The sequence below is a fragment of the Heterocephalus glaber genome, unplaced genomic scaffold, assembly GCF_053883595.1.
Source record: "Heterocephalus glaber isolate CG9 unplaced genomic scaffold, H.glaber_assembly_v1.0 deba00001662, whole genome shotgun sequence".
NCBI classification, from domain to species: domain Eukaryota; kingdom Metazoa; phylum Chordata; class Mammalia; order Rodentia; family Bathyergidae; genus Heterocephalus; species Heterocephalus glaber.
In genome coordinates, this window is record NW_028258403.1 from 4,409,693 (window position 1) to 4,437,603 (window position 27,911).

Sequence of the window (27,911 nt, forward strand, 5' to 3'; positions counted from 1 at the left end):
CAGTACCAAAACAAACAAACAAAAAAACAAATCCAGATATCACCCTTACTTCTTTCCCTCAAAACTCCAGTGCCACTAGACCACACTCTTGTAATCCCATACATCTTCTGATTTTCTGTTCTTGGGCAAATGATATAAATTTAAGTTAATATTAACCCTTACAAGCTCACTAGACACAATGAATGGGTGATTTCATAAACCACAGGCACAGGCTCCCCTGGGAAAAACAAAATAGTCCTTGAGAGTCAGCAACAAAAGGGTGGAGGACAATTCAAGCTTCTAGGCTGGTACCAGAAAGTAAGCAAGATGGTGCCATACCTGGTGGAAACCGAACTCCAACAAGACTTCCTGTTTCAGTGAGCCCTGATGCTCTAATCCCCACTTCTGTTTCCAGGTTGGGGGCTGTCTAGGCACTCACTTTTATTAGCAAAGGGCCAGTTGGAGGGTAAAAGCTGCAGACCGAAAAAGATGCTATGCAGAGCCACAAACGATGATCTGGACAAGCCAAAACATACTGAAGCTGCAAAGACTGTGGCTTGCCAGGTAGTAAGTGTGTGCTGTGTGAGGAGCCTGGCTTGAGAACAGTCAGAACTTAAATCGGTGGACTGAGGTGTCCAGTACCAGTGGCTCTCTAGGGAAGAAGACCTTCGCAGAACTCTTGCATTCTCTCTGGTACATGTATTTGCTACTGTGATAGATAAATGATTAAGCCCTGTACCATTGGAGCTCAAGACTAAGTTCCTGATATAGAAACATAAGATGAAGTTAATGGAGATACTCTTATTCCCAGGGCTATCGGATAAAGGAATATTCTGAAATCCTGATAAGGAAGGAAGGTGACATAGCACTAAAGAATGGCCATTACTCTGCCATTGTAGACATGAAATTAAAAGACACAGGGAATGCCTTCCTCAAGTCTCAGATTTGAATACTGAAGAGTGAAAGGGAAGGGTGGCAAAGAGAGGGTGGGCTGACTCAGCCACTTTGAGCCACACCACTGAGGAGATGTTATAAAATTTGATCCAGAGTTGCCCTCGGTTTATTTCTCATATAACCCTGATAAGAATGTGCCATTCTTGACTCCTCCACCCTTAATTACCAGGTCCTGCCAATTCTGTGTCCTGATATTCTCCACTCCCACTGTCCCCTTCCCTGAGTCATTTTGTCATCTCTAACCTGAATTTTGGTGACGGCACTATATTCAGTTTTCTTGCCTCTGCCCTTTCACCCCCCTGGAAAAATCATCCTTTACCCTTGTAGCATTATTCTTCTGAATACAAATCTGATGACCTAGTTAAAAATCCTTCAATGGCTTCCCGTTGCCCTTAGGGTGAAGCCTAATCTCTTTAGCATGGTCCATGAGGCTCTTCACAATAGTTTCCCACTTGTGCTACATTTCTTACCTCTTGCTCAGATTTGCCACTTGTTAATCCCTCCTATGAAAACATCCTCCTGCTCCATCTTACCCCATTTCCCCCTCCATGCTAGGCATTGCCTGGCTATGTCCAAATGGTTCATTGGCCTCTATTTACATGTCCCTTTCACCATGATTTATTTCAGCTCCAGTCCCCTGCTCCTGTTTCTCTTACAGGTACCTCCATAGATATCCTCTTAAGGAACTTACTGCTTTGTACTGAAATTCTCTATATACCTGTCAGAATTGTTCATTGGACTCTGAGTTACTTAGCGCAGGAATTAGGTATCTGCGTGTGCAGCACAGTGTCTGGGGAAAAACTGACACTCAAATATTTGGTGATGATTGGATGATTCTGTATCCCCTTTGGTACCTATGGAAGACACACAAGTGGACTCAATGAGTAAGACAGAAGGCTTCCTTTTCTGCTGCTGCTGCTTCAAATATGAATTCAGGGTTTTTTGTTTGTTTGTTTTTATTTTTGGGCTGCTATATCCTCTATGCCTATCTAATATGTCAAGGGCAATTGATAAACATTTGTTGGATAAATGAAGTGTTGCAATTCTCAATTTATTTTTTATTTTTTGGTACCGGGGATCGGGACCTTGCGCTTCTGGGGCAGGCACCAGAACCACTGAGCTAAATCCCCAGCCCCTCTCAATTTATTTCTATAATGCTGCCCAAGAGTCTCTATCTGTTTTAAAGTTATACTTGAAAGCATACATCAGAGTAGGATCTTGGAGTAACCATCCTGAGGAAGACTTCTAACCAGGTGCCCCCTCAGCAGCCATTAGGGCCCTGGGACAACCTGGAAGGCAGGGATAGAGAGAATACATTCTAACTGTTCATCATGTGCACTGGACTCGATTACACTGAAACATATTTTATCTGGATTGACGGGAAAACTAGATTCCTCCTCTTTAGTGGTCAAGTAATCAAAATATCAAGCTGATTCTACGCCTAAGTCTTCCTGCTTTTCGTCACCTCTACCTTGTTATTGCATTTTTAGTTACATCTCTCTAGACTGGACAAATGCTTAGCTCGTTTATCTCCTTGCTTCAAGTTTCAAGGTCTTCCTTCATCCAAATGTGAACCTAATCATGTGTTACTTCTTCACTCAAAACTCGTCAGTGGTTCCCTACTCCTTGGATAAAATCTGCTCTTTTTTTATATAATATACAAGATCCTTCAAGATCTGGCTCCTGCCCACCTGTTGAGCCTCATTTCCTGTCACTTTCCTAAGCTCTGGCCACACACAAGTTCTTTTCTCAAATGGGCTATCTCTTTAGACTTCAAGTCTTGCCTGAGCCCTTCCCCCTTCCTGGCTGTCCTCTGCTTTTTGCCCATCTAGAGCCTTCCTACTTACCTTTCAAGATTTAGCTGTATCTGGGAGTCTTCTCTCTTAACAATGAAGCTGCCCACACTTTTTGCATCACAATATATTGTAGTTATTTGTTGGGACGCCTAACCCTTCACTGGACTTTAACTTTTCCCAGGACTCTTTAATTATGCCTTATCTCTACTACATGTAGGAGCTCAATATGCTGAATAACCGATGGATGAATTCTCTAGTTTCTTTTCTTGCTTTTTTTTTTGGTACTGGGGATCGAACTCAGGACTTTATGCTTATGAGGTAGGCAGTGGAACCACTGAGCTAAATCCCCAGCCCTCTAGTTTCTTTTCTACAAGAAAGTCCACTCCCAGAATAATTTTCAACTAACATGTCATATAAATGAAAAATGAGATATTAGTCAAATTGACCGCTGAGTAAAAATCAAGAGATTTCCCATATATTTCCGTTTTCAGTGCTGTCCACATAAGTTTAGAGACAAAAGGGATTTCAGATATATGGGAATCAAATCTAGACCAGTCTGAATTCCTAAATACAAAGCTGATTGAGACACTCAGAGAACTTTTCAGGACTAGGAAAGGGCAAGAAAGCAGTGCTACTCAGGTATCTGAGGCAGTAAGTTTAATGTTTGGGGATGAAAGTTTGAGGCTAGAGAATATAAAAGCTCAAGGGAAGACAAACTGAGATTAAGGGATTTAGATGCTAGGAAAGACTGTTGAACCTTCTCATGTCAAGGGATTAATTTTCAGGAGACTTGCAAAACAACTGAGAACACTCTGCTTTGGGCAGTTGGAGCCTTCTGTAGAGGAATTACAGGGTGACTTCAGGGTTAGAAGAAATTCATAAAGTTCTTTCTCTTCCAAATGAAGTCCTGGGTAGTAGCATTTTAGGAATTTCAGCAGAAAGACAGATAACAAGATAAGAAGAATTTTTCCCCTGGTTGGAATGCATGTAGGGTACTTGTTTTTTCTCAGGGTGAAGAAGTAGAAGGAATTTCTTTAAAAGGCAAGACTTCCAGGGAAAAGAAGGGAATTTGAATGAAAAAATTCTACTTCAGACACAGGATGTAACCCTAGGCCAAAAGAGAGGGAAGGAGCCTGGATCTGCTCAAATGAAAGGTGGCCCAGTCCTCAGGAGAAATAGGGGAGAGGAGTAGATCCCAAAGGAAAACCTACATAGTTAGGAAGGGGGTGTAGCTCAGTGGTAAAGCTTTTGCCTGGCATCTGCCAGGCCCTAGGTCCCTACATTTGATCTTTAGCAACACACACACACACACACACACACACACACACACACACACACACGAAAGAGGAAAATTATTAGAGGCCATTGTTTTTAACTAAGGTCCTGAATTACTGCTCCCCAACACATCAGGGTAAAAATCAAAATGATCTTATCTGACCTATTAAGAATTAGAATTAGAGGGCCAGGGATTTAGCTCAGTGGTGCTGCTGGTTGCCTCGAAAGTGCAAGGTCCTGAGTTTGATCTCGGGTACCGAAAAAAAAAAAAAAAGAATTAGAATTAGAGAAATAACAGCCAAAAATTCCAAACCTGCCAAATTTAATGGTATGATAATGAAATTCCCTCTGCTTTAATCTTTACACAAAGGAGAAATCAGAGATAGTCTGATGTTCACTGATCAGTTATTTTCTTGTTATTCTGTCTCCCTGCCCCACTTTACAAGGAGAGTAACTACAAAATGACCAACAAACTCCATCAGCTTTTTGGTTTCTTGTTTCTGTGTTCTTCAAACCCTTCTCTGTCTATAAAGCCAACCTCTTTCGCTCGGAGCATTGGAACATGTATTCTACTTTCCAGAATGAAGTGCTGCCCAATTCTACAATGAAAGTTAAAGCCGATGGCTGGGGTTTCCGTGGTACAGTGCTTGTCTAGAATGTGTGAGGTGCTAGCACCAGGGGAAAAAAAGGTCAATTAAGATCTTTAAACTAAATTGTTGCAATTTGGTCCTTTGACACTAGAAACTCAGGTGATAACTAAAATGATGAAAGGGAAAGCTGCAAAAATAACCTGTCGATGTGAATGCTGCATGCTCAGACATGTACATCAACAGATGCATTTTATTTAGAACTGCAATGGCATTTATCCACTATTACCAAGGTCACTAGTAAGGGGAGGAATGAGGGGCAACATAGGATGGGGGTTTTCCTTGTTGACTCTATATCTTACTTCAATCCTTTATATGAACAATATAACCATTTTCTTAAAAGACAATCAGAGGAAAGAGAAACAGAGAGAGAGAGAAAAAAAAAAGAGAGAGACTAAGCAAATCACAAAATCCAAAGCCAAGTTTTAACACTTCCCAGTTCCCTTTTCTAAGTCCTTCCTCCCACTAATATGCTTGTGGTGGAGAAGAGAGAAAGGCTTTTCATTTAATTAAAATGAAAAATTCTTTTTTTTTACTGCCTGGTGGCCAAGGATATTCTGCTGACTCAGCACTGAATAATCAGCTTTGACCTAAATAATAGAATAACTCAAAGTTGCCTAAGCATGATTTAAATCTGCAGTTTTTCCCTCTCTCCTTTACTCCCTCCAGGCTCCCGACAGCCAAGCAAGTTACAGCAGGTTCTTTCTACTCCCATCATCTGGCTCATCCCAACTTTATTTCTCATCCACCACAGTGCTAGACTTGACCTCATCTCCTCCCTAACACCCTTGTCCTGGGGCTTTGCTGCACCCGCTCTCCCTGTAGGCTCAGGCTCCTGTCCTCCAGGCCTCTTCGAAATACACCGGGGTCCTCTCCACAGAGGGTGGCCTTTCCTCAGTGTCACTGATTGCTTAGGGGATGAAACCCATCATCACCGAGCCAAAATGAGACAGCAGAAAAAAAGGAGTTCCTGTGTAAGCATACTTGTGCCACACCCAAGTTCTCTGCTTCATGTGTGCATATGTGTGCATTTGTGCATGTGTGTGTGTGTGTAGGGGCATATACGTGGACATATGCACCTTGCCCTGCTGCAGCTCCAAGTAGCCTTTGCAGCTGGGGGAAAAGGACACTAAAGAGCAAGAAGTGTGGAGCAGTTCTCCATCTCCTCTAAGGAAACAGGAGGAAAAAGGGCGGGTTTAAGATTTTTTGCTTATGAAGGTAGAAAAATACTTAAACACCTATCTCAAGGACACTGAAAAATGCCTGTCTTTGGACAAGACTGACTGCTGTTAAGTTGGAGGCGATTTCCTTGCAGTTCTACTTAGGAGACAGAGGAGAGGCCAAGAATGCTTTATGGACTCCTCTATGGCAAGAAAAAGAGAGAGGAGAGGAGCTCACCATTTTGTCATCAGCACAGTTTCTCAGTTCCCTGTTGTCTCGGGGATGGCAGTCTAGGTGAGGGCAGGCTGTGGAGGGGACTGTGAGCAAGCCCTCCTTCTGGAGCTAGCTGCAGGCAGGAGCCACTCCTGTCTCTTGAGAGGGTTGGGCCAGGTCTGGTGTGAGGGGGCCACGGACTCCCCCACTACTCCAGAGGGTGTTTGTGCAAGGGGTCAAGCCCTGGGCAGGTTTGGGGACTACAAAGGCACTCCACACCAGCCTGGGAGGGACTGAACATCCTCAGAGCTGTGATTCCCAGTAGGAGGGTAAGGGTGGCCTCTTGTTTGAGACACTTCAGCAGCATCAGCAGGAAAAAGGAAACTGTCTGTGTGCACAAGACACAGAAACAGCAGTGGCCAGCACTCGTGTGGTTCCCCTTCCTCCCCCATTAGCTTGCCTGACGACAGAAACAGCAACTTTTCCTGAATTCTCATGTCCTCTTTTCTTCCCTCCCCATAGCTCTATTTTTTTCTTTTTTCTTTTTCTTTTTTTGAGACAGGGTCTCTCTATGTAGTTTAGGCTGGCCTTGATCTCACTATGTAGCCCAGGCTGGCCTCAAACTCGCAGATGATCCTCCTGCCTTGCTTCCCAAGTGCTGGGATCACAGGCATGCGCCACCACACCTGGCAGCTCTGGATCCAGCTAAGAATAAACACAAAGTGGCCCCAACAGGCAGACACGCCAGCTCTCCCTCGAGGACCAACATGACTGAGGCCCTGGGCACCCAGTGCTGTGTGGAGGGCACCCGTCCCTTCTCTCACGCAGTCCATGTGCTCCCAAGGCACAGGCATACAATCTCCTCTCACCGTGGGGCAGGGTGGGTAACTGCCAAGTGCTCAAGACACTGTGGTTAGAACAGGCGGAGCGGAGATGCAGGGCTGGCAGCCTGGTTCTGGGGCCTGCATCCTTCTGCCTCCAGGTCTCTGGGAAGACCTGACCCAGCACATGGAATAAAGTCCCCAAACAAGGGTCTCAGCCCCACATTACCACTTGCCTAGGTGTGTGTGGGGATCTATCCCAAGGCTGCCCTCCACCTCCACAGAGGGCACAATTGTCAAGAGAACCCATAGCTGCCTGTGAGAGGAACTGGGGTGCTGAGTGGTCCTCCTTCTCCCTATAAACCAGCAGGATGAAGGGAAACTGCCCACACCTGGGAAAGGCTTCGTGGAGGGTATATGTGTTAGGTGTGGGAAGTCGGCCAAGCCAACTGTAGAAGTGCAGCCTCTGAAACATACCGGAGTAGTTGCTTGAGAAGTCAGCATTTAATTAAAGATGTAGAATATCCTGGCCCTCGGAGATCACCGGTAGCAGAGATTAGTGCCAAAACATACTTCCTAGAAAGAGCTCTGCAGAACTTCTCTGTGAAGCCTCTCCATTTCAGCTCACAGAGACCTTTCCCCTTCTCGGAATTAGTATTGCAACTGATTGAATCCTAACCGCAGCATCTGTCTTTATGGATTTTCCCTGGTTAAAAACCTCATCCAGGGCTGGGGATTTAGCTCAGTGGGTCCACTGCCTGCCTTGCAAGCTAAGGACCCGAGTTCGATTCCTGGTACCAAAAAAAAAAAACCTCATCCAGGACAGGGCCTAGAGATAAACTCTTTCCCAAGAGAGTTTAGAAAGTGTGAGTTGGCAAGTTGACAGGGAAGTAGACCAGACTTCTGCCAGAGGCCAGAATAGTCTTGCTGTGAGCTGCAGGGAGAAGCCAGCATGATGCAGAGTGCTGGAAAGGAAATCAGGAGCCCTGGAATCCACTCAGGGCCGGCCTGCTGGGGTGAGCCTTTTGCCTGCCTCTCAGTTTCTGTATCTGTTCTAGGGAGATGATAATACTGGCCCAGCTTACTTCATGGATTTGTCATGAGATTCAAATCAGATAATGTGGAGAAAGTGCTTTGCTCCTATAAGGAATCACGTCAGTGAATATTACCATGCTTCCAAGGAGCTACTTAAGTTTCTTCTTTTTAACACCAGATAATTGTATGCAAAATCCATTCCTCCAAAACACATTTGTAAGAAATATAAAGAAAAGTAATGGAAAACAACAACAGCAACAACAAAAGGAAAAGGAGCACTAGAGACTCATAGGCCCCACAAGGCTGAAAGAGGCTGTCTTGTTTGTGTTGTTTGTTTTTTGAGACAGGGTCTCCCCATGCAATTTAGGCTGGCCTTGAACTCACTCTGTAGCCCAGGTTGGCCTCAAACTCACCACGATCCTCCTGCCTCAGCCTCTGGAATACTGGGATTACAGGCCTGTGCCACCACACCTAGCAAGAGGCTATCTTGAAAGCAAGGTGCAGAGGACACTTACATAAGCAGATAGCGGCTAGGAGTCGAAGTCCAGACTCGGGGGGGAAGCAGGTGGGGAAGAGCGGCTGCAGCACGTAGTTGGAGAAGGTGAGCGCGATGACAGCTTGGTTGGTGGGGTAGATCACCAACACAGCGATCCACAGCCTCAGGAACCTAGGGGGAAGGAACAAAACACCATGTTGATGCTCCCAGGCATGGCAGGCGTTCAGAAATCATCAGAGGAAAACTTGGGCAAGCGGTGGGCAGCCATGAGCAGAGGCAGGGCATTAGGGGGATGGATTTCCTTTTTTGTATTCAGGGATGCTAAAGTCTCCCTCTCCTGGCTCCCACTCCCACCTCAAATGAGACATCTAGCTCTCTGCAATGGCAGTACAATGGTTTCATGATGAAGAGCTAAGTTTCAACTGGCACTAACACAAGTCTTGGCATTCTCTCTCTCCACGTTCTTTTCATCATCTCTTCTCTGCCACTCTGCCCCCAGCATCCAATAGTGGAAAAAGTAAATTTGCAACCTCAGAGTTCTGACATCTAGGATGTGTTAAGGGTGTGGCTATCTGATGCCACTGCTGGGGAAAGGGAAAGGCATCCTCCACACCCTTTGGCCCATGGGTGAGGGCTGAGATTTTAGCAGGGTTGCAGAAGCTGTGAAAACTGAAGATCAGGGCTGGACTCCATAGGGAAGCCATTATCTTTGGCGATATGAGAAGATGGTACACTGTACCTTAGGCAGTCATTCCCATGTGTTAAGATAAGAGGACCTTGTGATTGCTTTCCCTGGCAGTCTGTGGTCAGTGTTGTCACATAATTTTATTTGTTCTTCCTCAGGGACTCTTGCCCACTAAGGTCAACATAAAGATTAAAAGCTCAACCTGGTTCCTCTGTCATTCTCAGGAGTACCAAGTGGACACAAGGCTAACATGGAAGCAAAAGAGCAACCTGACCTCTTTCTGTACCATCTCACCCTCCCCCCATCACTCAGGCCTCTGCAGATCTGCTTACCCAGCTAGTCCTCCAAAGATGTCCTTGACATAGGAGTAGTCACCTCCAGATTTGGGGATGGTGACCCCCAGCTCAGCATAGCAGAGGGCTCCCACAGCTGTGATGATACCTGTCACAATCCACACAATGAGAGCGAGGCCAACGGAGCCAGCATTCTCCAGCACACCCTTTGGTGAGACAAAGATCCCGGAGCCAATGATGTTCCCTGTACAAAGCACCAAGAGTAAGAAGGGAAGTCAGTGAGATGAGGAAAGTTGGCAGAACTGGCTGGTCACCTCTCTGATATGATTCTTAAATGCCTCTGAGGTGTGTAAATGACCTTCAGGCAGTTGTGTCTAGTAAGAATCCTTCCTAAAGTAGGTAAAGAGAAGCTGAGAACCAACTTGTATTGATCAGGAATTTGGTTTCATACTTTACACATTAATTTGATTCTATGGAGTCAAGACAACATTTCTCACATTTTCCAGAGGAGAAAACAGTCTGAGATACTAAGTGAGTTGCTGGAGTCCATGTAGTAGTAGTAAGTGATGGAGTAAATACTGACTCTCAGGATACTCTAAGTGGGCTACACAATGGTCCGTCCAAAGTGATAAAGGTCTCAAGACTGGCGGAAAAGAGCAGAAGTGGAAAAGTGGGCTGGTCTCAGATACCCTGTACCACCTACACAGCTTCAACATTGAGTCAAAAGGCAAAATCCAATCTTTTGGACAGATCGTGGTTGCACCCTACAATTGGGGGTTTTCAAGATCTATGAGTATAGAGGCTGGCTTCCACTCCAGGCACAACAGCTCCACCCTAAATGATGAACATTAAATAACCCTACAAAAATAATCCCAGTAGTCTGGAAGTGGTTTGTAGAAATACACTGCGTGCAAAGCCTCAGCACTATATTCCTCCAAAGGTCATTCCCCTCCAGGGTTTCATGTGACCCTCACAACAATCTTTCACAATTCAAGAAGAGGAAGGGCAAGTATTTCTCAATTTACAAACCAAGAGACTAAAATACAGAGGGTTAAATGGCTTTCTCCAAATTCCATGGTTACTCTTGGGTAAAACTGGGTACAGGAGTCTCCTGATGCTTAGTCCAGTGTTCTTTTCTCTAATTCACTTCTGCTGCTGCGTGTATGGGGCTGGTTTTCTCTTGAAGGTGAGATCCCCAGAAAGTACTGAATGGATGATTCCTGGGTTGGGTGCTGTGGGCAGGGGAGGAGTATGGGAGCATTTCCCAGCATGTATCTTCTGAAGTTTTCCTTTGTATCCTTCTGTATTTATTTTTTCTGGTACTGGAGATTGAACTCAGGGGCACTCTACCACTGAGCTCCATCCTCAGCCCTTTTTGTTTTTCTCCAGTACTGGGGATCGAACTCAGGACCTTGAGCTTTCGAGGCAGGTGCAGTGCCACCAAGCTAAATCCCCCCTGCCCTCAATCCTGAGCCCTTTTTATTTTTTACTTTTGACAGGATCTCACTATCTAAGCTGGCCTTGAACTTAACAATCCTCCTTCTTTACTTTGTCTCCTTATGATTAAAGGTGGTGTTTTAGCATTTTGCTGCTATGACCAAATACTTGAGAAAAACCAATTTAAAGGATAATAGATTTATTTTGGCTTATAGTTTCAAAAGTTTCAGTCCATAGTCGGTAGGTTTCATTGCCTTTAGGTTTGTGGCTAGGCAGAAACATCACGGTGGAAGGGCAGGGTGGAGGAAAAGTGCTCACCTATAGCAGCCAGGAAGCAGAGAGGGAATGAAGCAGAGGAAGGGGCTGGGAATCAGATATAGTACCCAAGTTTCTGCCCCATGATCCATTCTCCTTAACTAGGCCTCACTTCTTGTTTCTATCACCTTCCCACATTGCCATCAAATTATGACTTCATGAATGGATTAATCCACTTGTGTAATTTGAGCTCTCATTATCCAATACCTTCCCCCAAAGCCCATCAGCAACCAAACCTTCAACACAGTGAACCTTTTCGGGGACATTTGAGATCTCAACCTTAACAGAGTAATCAGGATCCCCTGGACAGGTACTTTGAAAACTCTCTCCATGCCCTGCCCAGCTGCACCACTAAATGCCTGAGGGGAAAAACAGAGGTTTAATGGATCCAAGTGGAGATACAGAGCTGGACTATTATGAGGCCAGTTGGATTTGACAGTGTTCTGGGAACATCTTAAAATCCCACCATCTCTCTTTAGTGGTCTGGAATCAATGATCTCAGGGTATGCTCAATTTTCAAAAACTGACTTTCAGATCTCAACCCTAACTCAATCTCAATTCAGTTCTGAAACTCTCACTTCTAAACCAGAGTTAAAAGGGAAGAGAAGAGACTATCTATGTTCTAGAAAGAACACAGAATATGCTGACCCTTTCCAAACTACAAAGTTGTGGCATGAGATGAGTAATGAGTGTAGGGAATAGGTCCAGAGGGCATAAAAATAACAACTACCTGATTCTGATTCTGAGACACAGAATCAGAAAGCATGTGGCCAAAGCTAGAAATAGATGAAAAGCAAGCACATTTCTGTTTCAAACATGTCTTCCTTCTTTTAGTGTGAGCAGTCTATCCCAGCAGAACAAAGATATTTATAGAAAAGAAGCTAGAAAGAAACAATCCATTATCATATTTGTGATAGAAATATCAGATCCTTAGTGACCTAAGTTCTTTGAAAGCTTTTCCTTTTCCTGTATGTACAGTACTAAGATAGGAATGAGGAGACATCTTTCAGCCTCCTCTATCCTCAACCAATCCCCATGTGCGGTCTGCATGAAGTGGTGCTAACTTCGCCGAGATTAAAAGACCTGCTCACGGTGGCCCCAGACGCAGCACATGTTCAGCCAGTCCAACGACTCTTCACCTGGCAAAATTAAGTATGTTGCTGTTTCCTGAAGGCACCAAGCACTGAGAAATAAGAGAACTAGAGACAGGTTGCTAATATTGCTGGAAGACCGTAAATTCCTTGCCTAGCAGGAAGTTATCAAAAGAATCGTCTATAGGTCATTTCAAAGCCAGCCAAGAAGGGAGCAATAGAACTAGGGCTATAAAACCAGCTCAGGGGGTTGAAAAACAATCAATACTAAGAAGAAAACTTCTAACCTGTACTTACTAAGAAGAAAACAAGATTTGACTTTGGTCTTTAAGGTACTGAAAAAGGGTCGGGGGACAGGGAGCAGCTTGGGGTTTCTTAAGAGTCAGAAACAATTGCCTCAAGAGGCAAAGTAGGGATGGGTGTCACTTAAAAGATCTGACCTTCTCAAGAGTGAAGAGTCAGTGTTCCACTAAGGGCTCCAGGTAAACAAACACAGCCATGATCGGCAAGTCAGCTTCAGTGAGCAGTGCTCTCCTGCCATAGGACATTTCCAGAGTGTGTGTTCACTCCTCCTTGTAGGTTGCAGGAGCCACTGGAAGATGGGATGAGCAACACCAACTGCCCTCTGAGAGGTCTGACCCATTGTGTCCTTCTTCCTCTTGTTCTTGGAGGTTCCATGACTTTCCTGGGAGCTGGCAAAGTGATTGGGAGGGTCATAGTAGGTTAGCTTCGGGATAGGAGTTCTCATTTTCTATTAGTTTGGTTCTCTTTCCTTCAAAAGAATCTTAATTTTAGCTAAATTAAAACCACGAAGAGAAAAGCTACATACACAAACTCTCTGTCTCTCTCTGTCTGTATTTCTCTCTGTCTCTGTCTCTCTCTCACTCTGTCTCCCTCTCCCTTTCTGGGTAACAAGGACTGAACCTAGGGTTTTTGTGCTGAACCTCACCCCCAGCTTTTTTTATTTTATATTTTGAGACAAGAAGCTCACTAAGTTGCTAGGCTGGGTTTAAACTTACAATCCTTCTGCCTCAACTTCCCAGAATGCTGGAATTTCAGGCATGTACCACCACACTCAATGCCTCTCCCTGATTCTAAAAAGCCACTACCTAGAAAACTAGAATTTGAGAACATTTCCTTTGCCTTAGCAGCCTCTGGAACTTGTGCAGAGGGGGGAGTGTGACAGCAGAAGTATGCTCTGGAGCCAGAAGGAAATTTACATTGCTTTTATTTAAAAACAATGCCTGGGCCGGGGATTTAGTTCAGTGGTTTCGCCAGGTGCAAGGACCCAAGTTTGGTCCCCGATACCAAAAAATAAAAACAATGTCTACTGGATACAATCTTAAGTGTGACTCTTTGATTAATATTTATCTCCCCGCTAGACTGTAAACTCCAAGAGCAGGAACTGCGTTGCTTTCCTTCTTTGTGAGGGGGTTCCCTTGTAGAAGAAACTCCATAAAGGTTTACTGAATACATAATGACAGACATCATTTCTTGCATTTTTCTTTAGAATTTCCAAATCCTATAAGACCGTTGAGCACGTATTACAGGCAAATGAGTAAAGCAATCCGCTTATTTTGCTGCTGAGGAAAGCAGACTGACCATTATTACCATCTCCAATTTGTAGGGGAAGAAAGCAAGGCAACTATTATATTCCCAATTTCCAAACAGAGAAAATGAGTCATTATTATCCATATTTTATGGATGAAGAAAGCAAGATCCAGAAAGGTAGTTATCTGCCTAAATCACAGAGTGAGTTAATAATAACTGGATCAGAACCTAAATATTCTGCCACAGCTTTGAGCTTTTCCCTGAAAATACAAACCCTTCTCACTTATACTCAGGTCAGCTTTCCACAATCCACTCTATAGACAATGGGAATGGGAAGCCACTTGTTAAAAACCTGGAACACAGCTGATTCCTCCTATCTGATTGCTTCCTCCTATTGCAGTGCTACCTTCAGTGGTAATTTATAAAACATTCATGTCCATGACCTTTCTCGATTCTCATAACTGCTTTCTTAGGTGTGCAGGACAGGTGCCATCATTCCCATTTACCTTTGTGGAAAAGACTTGTTCAAGCCACACATTGCCTGAGCAGCTAGGCCAAGTCCTCGGAGTGCTGGCCCAGTCTCCCCCAGACTCCATGCTGCTGCTCCTCTAGAGAGTGTGCTGTCTAAAGGAGACTTTCATGGAGAGACTTTGAAGGAGAGCTGGGAAAGGGCTTTTCTACCTGGCTGGAAGACTTTCTTGATGAGATGTAGGAAGAAAGTTGATTGGTGTGGGAATTTTGTTTTCTCTATTGTTTTACTCTCAGACGCATTGTTTGTAAGAATGTGATACACATTGTCTGGTAATGCTGAGGTACCAGAGGTCAAGGTTTTAGTCCTGCTTCCATTCACCCTAATTAACAGAGTAATCATCTTATCACACAGATCTTCTTTAGAGAAAAATGGATTCTAGGATGCCCGGACAATGAGGCCCAGCTTGGCATGTTCTGTCAAAGGAAATCCAAATAAACCATTCCATTAAAAAGGAGCCAAACTGTATAAGTGGAACAAGTCTTCACTAGAAAAATCACCAGAATTGAGAAAATCCACATTTGCCATGAATAATCACTAACTTCCCACCTGTAGGCCAACACCCATGTGACTTCCACAAAGTCCTTACTCACATCTAGGCCTGTCTGCACTGGAATGCTGTGGCCATCAAAGAATTCCTCTCCTGGGGCACAGAATTATAGACTTCATATATCCGACAGATCCTCAGATCTAAAGGGCTCTGGCTTTCCTGCCTTATTCATGCCGGTTTTGAAGTCTAGCCACAATTTCCTGCTGGGGCTTGGAGATTCTGGCTATTTCCATGGTGTCCAGAGAAAGCTCAAGTGAATCAGCTTCATGCTTCTTACACAGGGTGGTTGGGAGAATCTCCGAGCTTTATAGGACTAAGAGAACCGTGCAGAAGCAAGGGCTGGCACCCTGCGGCCAGACTTTGAGCCTCACACTGGGCCTATGCGCAGTCTGGGCCTCTTACCCTGATGCACCCCCCATCAGTAGAGGGTCTGTAGGAAAGCTACTCAGAGATGGGGGCAATCAAGACTCTTGACTCAAGCCTGTGGGGTGCATGTCCTGCAGGTCAGAGGTGCAGAAGACACTGCAGGCTCTCTTGTGGACCTCTTACTGAACAGAGCTTGAGAACCCAGAGTCCTTTCTTTACCATTCACAAGTCCTGTGACCTGAGTTTTTCTGAGACTTACTTCCTCCATGTGCAGAATGGAGATAAATGTTTCTGGCTTGCCCACCTCACCAGGCTGTTGTGGTGAGATTACGTCCATGTGACCTAGGTACTTCTAACCTGTACAATGCTAACAAATATAAGGGTTTACTAGGATTTGTAGCAGTAGGAGCAGAGATCAGCCCGGGAAGCATCAGACAGGCTTGTTCTGGAGGCTTGGCTCCAAAGCAGCACTGTGAGCCAGGACCATGAAGCATTCTCTGAGTCATTTGTCTGCTTGTCTAGGTATAATTTTTAGATGCCACAGGTGGGTGGGCAGCAGGTAATTGCATTTCAAAAAGTATTTATTGAGCACCCACTCTGTACATGCTTGCTTTGGAAGGTAATTGGGAAGCACTTGTTCACACACGGTCTTTTAGCAAAGTGGAGAGAGCCAACCACCACCCACCAGCCACTGAAAGACAGGCATTGAATAGCCCAAGGGCTAAGAGTACTGAGCCCTCACATGTACTCACATTCAGTACTCACATCTTGCCTCTCCCATTTTCCTGCCTGGTTGGAGAAGCAGGAACTCCCTAAGAAGGCCTGCCTTCCTCATGTCTTTCAACTAGGGGCAGTTTTGCACTCCTATCCATGGGACACCTGGTGATGTCTGGAGACCCTGGGTTTTCACATTGGGGTGGGAATGCTTCTGGCCCTTAGTGTGTAGAAGCCAGGGATGCTGCTAACTATCCTACAATGAACAGCATAGTTTCCCACAACAAACTCCCTGGCCCCAAAAGTAATGGTGCCAAGGTTGAGGACCCTACTTTACCTTCAAGCTTCAATGTCATCATCTCATTGCTGAAAGTCACTTTCTAATCTGAACCCAATTTCTTGCTAAAGCTAAGCACAATAGATGTTGTTCACGTGAGTAGCTTTCATTTTCCTTCTCAGTCCTGGGAGTGGAACCTAGGAGTGCTTTACCACAGAGCTACATTTCCAGCCCTTCTTTTTTTAATTCTGAGACAGGGTCTTGCTTTGTAGCCCAGGCTGGCCTTGAACCAGGATCATCCTGCCTCAGACTCTTGATTTCTGGGGGATAGAGCCATTGCCACCACACTTGGTTTAGTAACTCATTTTTTAAACTACCTCCCCCGCTCTTTTTCCGGTGCTGGGGATCATACCCAGGGCCAAGAGCTCTACTACTGAGCTACAACCCCAGCCCACTAAGTTTAAACTTTCTTATGTGACACTGCAGATTGAACCCAGGGCCTCAGCACTCAGCTACATCTCCAGCTCACACTTGGCTGCCTGCTTTCTTTCTTTCTTTCTTTCTTACTCCATTTGTTTATTCTGTAGCACTGGGGATTGTACCTAAGGCCTTCACACAGAGCTACATGTCCAGACCACTTTTTATTTTGAGATAGGGTCTCCCTAAGTTGCTAAATTTCCCAGGCTGGGTGTGAAATTGCCATTCTCCTGCTTCAGTCTCCCAGACTGATTTCAGTTGGAATTATAGGCATACACCACTATGCCTGGCTTCTTTTTATTTTTAATTTTGAGACTGAGTCTTGCTAAATTGCCTAGATTGTGTTCAAACTTGCAGCCCTCCTGTCTCAGCTTTCTGAGCTGCTTAGATTAGAGGCATGCACCACTATGCCTAGCTGAAAATTTTTATTGTGGTAAAAACATAAAACTAAGTTTATCACCTTAGCCTTTTTGTTGTTGTTTATTTGTTTGTTTGAAACAGGGTCTCACTATGTAGTTCAGGCTGGCCTTGAACTCACTTACTATATAGCCCAGGCTAGCCTCAAATTCACAGCAATCATCCTGCCTCAGCTTCCTGAGTGCTGCACCACCACACCCAGCATAGCCATTATCTTCATTACTTAGGATTGAACCCTGGGCCCTGAGCCTAGAAAAATGCTCTACCACGGAGCTACAACCTCAGCCCAAGCATCTTAACCGTTTTAAAGTCTATGGTTCAGTAGTATCAAGTATATTCACATTGTTGCAAAACCATCTCTAAAGGTTGATTTGTTATGATTGCTGTTATTCAGCAAATACTTTCTAAGCACTCCCCTATGCTAGGCTAACTATGTGGTGATGCAAATGTGGGGAAGACTCAGTCCCTGCTCTCAAGGAATTGTGTGAAGACAAGTGTGGCCAGCACAGAGCTGACAACCTAGGTGGAACTGAGACTGCACCAATGAGATTTCAGTATGTGCCAAGATAGAGGAATGGAAAGGCTGATGATGGGGCTGTTCAGAGAAAGCTTCCAGGAAGAGAGGACGCAGGACAGGAACGTTGAAGAGGAAGTAGATGGAAATCAACAAGAAAAATGCAAAGGCAATTGGCTGGCTGCTAAGCAGGTCAGACTTGAACTGTACTGGTCAGTTCTTCTCATTACCAGATCAGACCAACCCAAGCTTCTGAACCAGAATTAGTTGAGTATGTGGGTTGGGAGTGGGTGGGGAAGTGAGGGTAGTGTAGGATGACGTCAAGGAGAAAAAGAAACTAATATTTATTGAGCATATAACACAGAATAGGGGCTTTGTTTTAATTCTCCACAAAACGTCCATTTTACAGCTAAGTAAACTGGTCATTAACTTGCTCAAGTTTACACAGATTGCACACACTGCACATTGGAAACAGTTTACAAACCCAGTACTACCCTCTAAACGTTGCCCTCGTTTGGTATCACGGATGGGTCCCTCCTGTGTACAACATACTGGTGCAAATCACAGAAAAATTAATTTTAAGCTTTTTTCTGTTTTTTTGGGGGGGGGATTTAAAGACAGGGTCTCCCTACGTAGTAAAAAGCCTGGCCTTAAACTCACTAAGTAGCCCACAGTGGCTTCAAACTCCCAATCTTCCTGCTTCAGCCTCCCGAGTACTGAGATTACAGGCATATGCCATCACATCTAGTTTCATTTTAAGCTTCCTACTTGCAGCACCAGGGCTCAGATGCCTCCTGAAGGCAGCCTGACCTGCCTACATCATCTGTTTACTAACTACACTACACAGAATTATACCTTAAAGGAGCAGCTGAAGTGTTTGTGCATTTCATACATGTACAAACAGACACCTTTAAAATATACATAGAAACAAGAAAAGTACATTAATAATTCTGCACCAACAGTACTCTCTGAGCAATCAGTGCACGTTCTGTGTAACTCAGTATGAGGCTTCTGGGACCATCTTCAGGCATCCTGTGAAACCCGCTCCCCAGAAGAGATGTCACTGCTGACACCAAGGATATATTTAAAGGCAGGAGCAAACCAGTGGGAAAATTGTGACTGTGACCAAGGATGAGAGATGAGATATGATCGATAAAGCTTTTCAGCTGAAACATCACTCATTCTATAAATAAAACAGCTTAAAATAGACTTGAGGGATTATTTTTCGTCTTAGAAATAAAATCCGCCAGTGCTTACTTAGCATAAGGCCTAGTATATAATATGTTCAATGACTGTGAAAACATGGAACAATCTCCAATCTTATGACCACTTCTATCCCAGGTTACAGCCTGCAGATTGACATTCTTGGGGAAAAAGGGACCGGGATTAGGGTGGCTCCCTGGAAGCAAGTCTGGAGGGGAGCAAGGTATGGTTCTTCTTGCTCTGTTGGTTCAGCAGGGGGAGGGGGAAAAGGCATGATGGCACATGCCTATAATCCCAGCACTCAGGAGACTGAGACAGAAGGATTATGAGTTCAAATCCAGACCTGCCTGGGCCATATATTGAGTCTCAGGACAGCCTGGACTACAGAGAAACACCTTGTCCAAAAAAAAAAAAAAAAAAAAGAGAGAGGACACTTTCCACCCTCCTGATTCTTATTTTCTATAGATCAGAACCTACTCCTGGAATAACTTGCTCCTGGCTACTTTTTCTAAATCTGCCCCTTTCCCCACAGTAAAAACAAGAAAACAAGGAGAACAGCTACAGAAATTCCTGAGGCCTTTTTTGTTTTTCTTTTCGGAGCTGGGAATTGAACCCAAGGTGTATGCATGTGAGGCGCATGCTCTAGCTCTGAGCTACACTCTCAGCCCCCTACCTTGTTTTTTTGTAGGCTGCCTAGCTGTTGGATTAACCCTCAAAGGAAACAAAACCTTGGAAGCTTGACTACGCTGAGAAATCCCAACCACTACCTACACTCTAACACCACTTTACAAGATGATTTATGCCACAACCCGAGTAGCTGAAGAGTTCACTGAGTGAGAAAAGACAGTGAGAGATTAAGAAACTTAAAGAATAAGAGAAGACAAAGATGACAGTAAAGTTTACGTAGCTGAGGCCGGTGGAAACTCTTTGTCCTGATGAGTTCAAAAGCTTGGCTTGCATCCTCAGCACCTTTATTTATAGTGTAGATAAGGAAAACAAAAGGGGATGTCTGATTGGAACAGGGAAAGTGGCTATGGTCTCCAGGAGACAATGCTTGATGTTTCTCTGGCAAATGGGTGAGAAGGAAGATAGTCCTCTTCTCAGCCAGGGCTAGGCCTGGCCATAGTGATTTATAGCACATTGCTCCCAGCAGATTTAATTCAGAAAAGTTGTATAGCTGGTGCTAGCCTCTCTTGAGAAGGTCCTATGACTTCAGTACAAGGCATTTTTATTGTTGTTTTTCTAAATCAAACGAGGTGCTTAGTTCTGGATCCAGATCTTTCACACTAAGCTACATTCCTAGACCTTTTTATTCATTTTATTTTGAGACAGAATCTTGCTAATAAATAGCCTGGGCTGGCCTCGAATTTGCAATCCTTCTGCCTCATTCTCCCAGAATTGGACACATTTATTAACCTGCTAGGTTCCGATATTCTTCTTCAGACTCTTAAGTGTCTCCTGCTAGTCACTCACACAGTATAACTCTGCTTTTGGAGGGAAAATGTTGTAGCCCTGACAGTAGCAGCTTCAGAAGTTAACTGCTGGAGGAGTTGTCCAGGTCCTGGAAGCAAGAAGCCTGCAACAAGGTCCCTGATACTAGCTGTGCAGCATTCCATTAAATCCAGTGGCACAGAGATCAGTGACCTGGATGGGAATACAGCTCTGGCATCACCGACTTATCTATTTGAAACTTTCATTTCCAAATGGTACTTATTGTGTGAGATTATTCATAAAGTACTCATCAGGTACTCTGTACCTGGGGCACAGCAAGTGCTAGGTAAAAGCTAGCCACCTATTAAAATACTACACTGCTGGGTATAGGTAGCCTTTCTCTACTTACTGAGATGTGTTTGTTTTGAAATGTCTCTAAACTGGCTTCTGTTCCAGAGGTTTCTTTGAGAACAATGAAAGTTTTTTGGGGGGGGGGGTACTGGGGATCGAACTTGGGTCCTTATGCTTGCGAGGCAGGCAGCAGAACCACTGAGCTAAATCCCCTGCCCACGATGAAAGTTTTAATCATATTTTCATCCTGAATGAACCAAATCCTAATTTAAATGGAAATAAAAATGTAAGAATGAATTTTCATACTTCCTACCTCTGTTCAACATCCAACAAATGTACTGGGGATTAGAAGCTAATACATTATGTTGGAGGCTAAAATGTAAAATCTTCTAAAGTGGTACAGATCACGCGGGTCTGAAATTTTTGGGACCTGGAATTTTTCTGTGACCCAGTGCCATTTCAAAATAGTTATAACCACACAATATAGCTGTAACCACACTTCTCTGATGAAGGATGTCTTCTTTTAAAAAGTGTTTTTCTTCTAAGTTTTTAGTATTAGACATCCATGGTCTTTCCAGATTTCGATCCCAGTGTTAGCCTCCTCCTTGGCCCTTTCTACCACCATGCAATACACACAAGCCTTCTTCTTTTTTCTCTTGGCTACCAATTAGACATGGGGAATGGAGAAACATTTCGGCTCTGGATTTGGGAGGTCCAATTATCCTTTGTGTGAACCTCAGCAAATTACTTGCTAGCCTTGTAACTTAATTTTCCCATATTTAAAATAACAAGCTGGAGAAGTAGCTCAGTGGTAAAGCACTTATCTAGCATGTGCAAAGCCCTGGGTTCAATCTCTATCATCACCACTATCACCTAAACAAACAAACAAACAAACAGCAAGCAAGAAAACAATGGTCTTTAAAATAAGAAAACTACAATACCTATTTTCTTTTTTTTTGGTACCGGGGATCGAACTCGGGTCCTAGTGCTTGCAAGGCAGGCGGCGGGGGAACCACTAAGCTAAATCCCCGGCCCTACAATATCTGTTTTCACAGGATTGTTGTCATGATTAAATAAAGATAATATATGTAAAAAGCTTATACCCAGGAAATGGCATTTAGTAAGAGCTCAATAAATAATATTTTTAAGACATTGTGTTAGTTGGGAGACTGTGGCCTAGTAAATAGACCTGCATCTACGATTTTCCTGCAGCAAATATACCAAGTTCCTTCAGTAACATGTAGTGTGCTGAAAGCAGAATGATCTAACAAATTATGAACAAAATCTTTAGGCTCTGTAGCTGGCTTGTTTGCCTCAGACCTCATTTCTGGGCATGTACATGATTGGTATAAATCTACCTAAACAGTCAGAAACTCTGTAGGATCCTTTAACTCGGCTGGGAAGGAGGACCCACAGAGGAGAGGTTTGCATGTTGGGGATTTCATGGGAAAATGGTCTGTGCTGGCCAGATGCACCCCAGATTACCTCGAGTCTTCATGGGAAGCACCAGGAGCCTTGCCTTCCTCCGCCCTCTGCTGACTGCCCAGCAACCCTCCTCCCAGGGAGTACAATGTTAACTGCTTCACTTACAAGAATCAGTAAGGCCAGGCATGATGGCACATACTCATAATCCCAGCACACGGGAAGCTGACGGGAGGATCATGAGTTCGAGGCCAACTTCGGCTACATAGTGAGAATTTATCTCAAAATCAACAACAAAAAACAAAATTCTGCCCAGATTCTAAAGGATAACAGATCTTTAGGACACAGAAATAGAAACAGGAGTTGGGATTTAGGTAGGCTCTATGTTTGAATCCTGACTCCAAGATTTTTTAGTTGTGTGACCTTCAGCAGGTTGTTTAATCCCTGAGCCTGTATTTCCTTATCTGTAGAAAGAGGTAATAAGTGCCTAACACCTAGAGGTTACTGTGAGGGACAAACATACAGTGTATGTTAGATAACTGGAGGAGTGCCTGGCATATAATATATATTTAGGTGGATTTTTTTTTTTTTGTACTGGGGATCGAACTCAGGACCTTGTGCTTGCAAGGCAGGTGACGGAACCACTGAGCTAAATCCCTGGCATTTAATATATATTTAATAAGGACAGCTATTAACATAGTTTGGGGGTTGGGTGCAGTGTCACACACCTGTAATCCCAGCACTCTGTGAGGCTGAGGCAGGAGGATCAAAAGTTCAAGCCCAGCTTGGGCAGTTTAGTGACTTTGCAAGACCTGTCTCCAAAAAAAAAAAGTGGGGATGGGAGGTGGCTCAGTGCAAAGGCACTGTGTTTAATCCCCAGTAACACACACACACACACACACACACACACACACACACACACACGCACACACCCCAATAGTTTTGATATCATCCATAAATGAATTTTTCTGTCCTTCACATCCACTTTAGATTTGGGAGAGACTCCATGTTCACAGTGAAATCTAAATTCATCTGCTACCAAAGGTTTCCTTAGTCAGATACTTGGAGAACAATAGCCTGGTTAGGTTAGGACAAGGGTGATGTTAAAAAATTAAAAGGAGGGCTGGGTGGTAGCTTAGTGGTTGAATGCTTGTTATGTACACCTAATGACTTGAGTTGGGTCACTAGCCCTATAAACAAACAGAAAGACATACCTACATGATTGTCCAGTTTGGTAAAATTATTTCTGACTTAAATTTTTTTAAGCCAGACTGGGTATGGTGGCACACACCTGTGATCCCAGCACTTGGGAGGCTGAGGCAGGAGGATTGCTGCAAGTTCAAGGCCACTCTGGGATACATAGTGAGTTCAAGGCCAGCTTGGACTACACAGTGACACTCTGTCTCAAAACAAAACAAAACATCCAAAATTTTTTTTAAAAAATTTAAAAATTTCAGGTTCCCAGGACCAGGGATTTAGCTCAGTGGTTCCTCTGCCTGCCTTGCAAGCGCAAGGTGCCAGAGTGGGATCCCTGTTACAAAAAAAAAAAAAAAAATTTCAGGTTCCCAACAGCCTTTTTTGATAAATGCTTCTTATTACTACTATCTTCAGATTCTTTCCCAAGAGTCAATTGAATTCAACAATCATTTGAATAATTATTTCATATTAGGCTCTCTGCTAATCACTAAGGATTCTGAGATGTGTAAGACATGATTTTCTCTTTTTTGGCTGCTCGGGATTGAACCCAGGGCCTTGTACATGCTAAGCTTGCACTCTATCACTGAGCTACACCCCTGGGCTAAAGAAAACAATTTTTGCCCAAGGAACTACTTACAAAATTTCCCAGAATTATCTTCACTACCTCATTTCCCACCATACCCTTTAAGAGGCTTATCAATCTGGCTGCCGGTGAGAGGCTCTCTCGTGTCTCATGTCTTGTGTCTCCTGACAGACATTCACCTAACCTGGCCCTCCCAGATCCCAACACAACTAAACTCCATTGCTAATTCTCAGTTATTTATTCTCTACTAAATGCCTATGAATTTCATCTCCCATTCAGATTATAAATAACTCTAGGGCTTGAGTGTTCTATTAGTTCTGGTTTTTGGTTTGCTTGTTTGATTTTGTTTTTTGAGACAGGGTCTAGCTATGTAGTTCAGGCTGGCCTTGAACTCATGGCAATCCATGTGCACCACCACACTGAACTATTAGTTCATTTTCTATCCCAAAATACCAGTCATTTTGTTATTTCTCCTTTTGATTATTCATGATGATTGTGAACCTGTATGAAACGTAGAGTTTAACTTATCTCTATGTCAGTTAGGTCTCAAGCAGGTTTCTGGCAAATGCCTCTTTCCCATACCCTGTCATCTGATTCACTTAGGAAATTTCCTTTTTGTCTTTTAATTTTCTCTTCCCATAGTGTTGACATTGAACACCAGATCACTTGGGCTGGGGATTTAGCTTAGTGGTTCTGCTGCCTGCCTCGAAAGCGCAAGGTCCTGAGTTCGATTCCCAATCCAAAAAAAAAACAAAAAAAAAACCCCAAAAGAACACCAGATCACTGAATTCTCCATGGAAAATATAAGCTCTATTTTAACATTCGGTCTTGAAAGAACTTGAATCAATATCTACTTGGAAATCGGCAACTCAACAGCCCCGTGGGTGAACAGCAAAAAGGATTTTGCCCTCATATCATCCTAAAGGGGAAATGTGTTTCTCATCCTAGCTTGAGTGGGGGGAGGTAATATAGTGCCTATTAATTCTACAAGGATCCACACACTTTGAAAAAATACCCTGATGTCTCTGAAGTCACATACTGCATTAGAATCTCTTTTTCCCATAGAATACCACAGCTGTTATTTTAGTTTCTGCAATGTCACCATGGGAGCTTTGGGACTATTCTCACATTTAAGTATGGTTTGTGAAGTCATGGACAGCTCAGGAGTCACATCCACCCCACCACAATTAAACCTATACCTGAACATTCCCACTTACAGTGGTAGAAAAATATTACAGAAACAGAAACTTCATGATGATATAGAAAAATATCCTCTACCTTTAAATACCTGCACATATAGGGGAGGGGTGAGCAAGTGTGTGTGCATGTAGGCCTGCACATCTGTGTGTGAAGGGAGGAGAAGGCTTAATCCTATCAGTCGAATTGATGAAAGGTAACAGGCTCTGGGCTATTTATAGATCTTAAATTGGCATGTGCTATACATAATGAGTACTTGGCTGATCTAATTTTTCAGAGAATTTGAGGTAAAGTAAAGGAGATACCCCCCCACACACATACAAAAAGTATGAGAAAAGGTAATGAAAGGTTCAGATCATGACTACAAATTTTTTAAAAACAACATTACATTTTTATAACTGTAGATGCCTGGGAAACCTCTCATAGTCAGAAATTAGATGAAGTGGGATTCCATTTTGAAAAGGGACTGGAGATAACAGGAATCACTGAAGTCTGGGTGTGGAAGTGAAGAGGATTATCTGAATACTGTACTGATTTTATTTGACTTCAAGGGTGTTCTCCAGTATCACTGTTGTTCAGATGCCAGAACATCTAAGAGCTGTGCATGGAACACGGTAATGTCCGGAGGAACTGGTTCATGGACTATGAGGACACAGGGAGCCTTCACAGAAGAACTCCAAGAGTGACCACACAGAAACACATCTGGGCCTGACCATCCCGCACCCCTTTTGCTGGGAAGAAGGGAAAGTCCTCTACCAAAATAGCAGACAAAACTCTCACTCTCTGAAGTGGAGGAATGAGCCATTGCCTAACACTCCTCTCCAGGAAAGAGGAGGATACATTGTTGCCTGTAGTCAGAGTTGTGCCTGACCCCCTGCCCGGCTGAGTGTAGACAGGGAGGGGCCATCAGCATGGTCTGCACTGGCACTTTGAGGCCACCCAGGCTCCTCACCTTCAGAGCCATCAAGGTGAGCACACATTTACCTGTCAGCTCCTCCTCCTTGCCCATGCTAGTTACTCCTGATTCTCTCTGAGACCCTCATGGGAGATCTTCCAGAAGTGTTCAGAGTCATGTGGGTTTCACTAGGCAACTAAGGAAACTGCAGACTATTCATTACAGAAGAGGGCAATCTGTCCTCTCTTCCTTCCACAATTTTCTCATCTGTGAAACGGGAATAACAACCCTGTCAGCTCCACTTCACACAGTGAGAGCACTGCATTGGCTGGAAAAGGCTATAAAAATCCAAGGCATTATACTGTGCTTGTTGATGCTATTTTTATTACGCATCCCATAGCTTCCAATAACATCAAACAACAAAGTATCTACTAAATGTGCTTTAAAAGCCAGTCCACAGCCTGCTGAGGGCGGCTGCATAAAAGCTAGTTTAAAAATCAGATCCCCGAGTCTGGATCAGTCAGAAGCTCCAAGTGAAGAGCCAGGAGACCTAGATTTTTAACAAGCTCCCAAGCACTGCTGGGATGCACAATTCGCCAGGTCCGTGACCCCTACTTGTTCCATCTATGGCCAGAGCCGTGTGGCCTGGTTTGGAGGAACGGACGTGAGACACAGAACAATTCGCATACTTTTCAAACTTGACCAGTGGAGGTGAGTTATAAGAGACAGGAAGCAAAACTGGAGCTTTAGAGGGGTTAAAGCCGACGGCGCGCCCGCAGAGAGGGGCAGGCGGGCCGGTGGGGCAGGCACGGACTCACCTACGATGATCCCACAGGCGCTGACCAATCCGATCTCTTTCTTCAGGGCCACCCCGCCCCCTCCGGAGCCAGCCCCGGGCTCGGCCCGCGACTCGCCCCCACCTGGGTGGTTCTTCTCGGCGAGGTTTCGGTGCCTCGCTCCTTTTTCCATCCTTCTCAGTAAGATTTCAGCCTCCAAAAGCAACCTGTCTCTCTCTGAGGGCGTGCGCGTGTAACTATATGGATGCAGGGAAAGAGAGAGTTCAAATTCAAATGCCCTTTTCCGAAATGGGGACCACCCCAACCTCTAACCAGACGAGCAGATAAAAGGGAAAACGGAAAATATTCCTACTTTGTACCGACACGTCCTTGTCACCTCTGCTTACCAACAAGGATCGTGTCGTTTGAGGACATATATATTTAAGTGTAAAAATAGTGCAGTCTCGCTGGTCCAGCTGGAATTCTTCTGAACCGAGGGTGTCTAAACCAAGATGGCTTTGGTCCGTGCAAAAAAACAGCCTGGATTTCCCTGCAGCTCTCAGGGACTGCCTTTGCCTGCCCTTGATCCTTTCGTTCTGATGAGGATAAAAGTAGTTGTCGCTAACTGAGATGGGGGAAAGGGCAATCCTCAGGTACTTTCTTCTCGTCCAGAAAAACAAAGCTGCAGACCTGGCCGGTGGGCTCTCGGTCTGGTTTCCATCTGCTGAGGGTTGCTTCCCCGAACAGCTTCCGCTTCTGCAGAGGTCCTCCTTCCTCTCTTCCTCCTTGCTTGTCTTCTCGCCCTTGCCCTCGGGTCGGTCTCCCGGCTCACAGCATGGGTTGCTCCATCGCTCCCGGCTGCAGGAGAGCAGCTCCTCAGCAGGCGAATGCGCTTCCCTTTTAGCCAGGGATTTTATTTGCTGATCAGGCTCCGCCCCCAGCTCCTCCATCCCAAGTCCCCTCTCTTCCTCCTCCTCCTCCTCTGCAATTTAAATATTAGCACAGAGCCCCCGGGAGATCGCCGAGAAAACGAATTAAAACCTTTCGCTTTGCTATAATCGCTTTCTCCTTGTACCGAAGTGGAAGTAAAAAAATCCTTTCATGTCAACCTCTCCCAGAGAGCTCGTTAGTATTGCATTACAGGTCGTGCTGCACTTGTGAGCTTTATAAAGAAGGGAACAATTGTGCATTTACTTTTAATGCCATCAGAAATAAACTGGCCGCTGTTTAAAAGTATTTAGGTATAGATCATTTGAGGATACA

At 44.3% G+C, this 27,911-nt stretch overlaps 1 protein-coding gene across 4 annotated transcripts in view; it reads right to left on the reverse strand.

Annotated features, from left to right (window-relative positions):
- Positions 1-27,559, reverse strand: part of Slc7a8 (solute carrier family 7 member 8) — a 53,134-nt gene extending 25,575 nt beyond the window's left edge. The window contains exons 1-4 of one of the 4 annotated variants that reach the window (XM_004864179.3): positions 27,339-27,558; positions 26,691-26,905; positions 9,395-9,599; positions 8,397-8,548 (exon numbers count right to left, since the gene is read on the reverse strand). In XM_004864179.3, coding sequence (XP_004864236.1) covers positions 8,397-8,548; positions 9,395-9,599; positions 26,691-26,841 — 508 coding nt within the window. In that variant the 5' untranslated portion in view covers positions 26,842-26,905; positions 27,339-27,558. Of the gene's footprint in view, positions 1-8,396; positions 8,549-9,394; positions 9,600-26,690; positions 26,906-27,021; positions 27,248-27,338 lie in introns of those variants that run through there. The other 3 variants (XM_004864177.3, XM_004864178.3, XM_087197170.1) reach the window with 3 other exon arrangements.
- Positions 27,560-27,911: the final 352 nt, after the last annotated feature.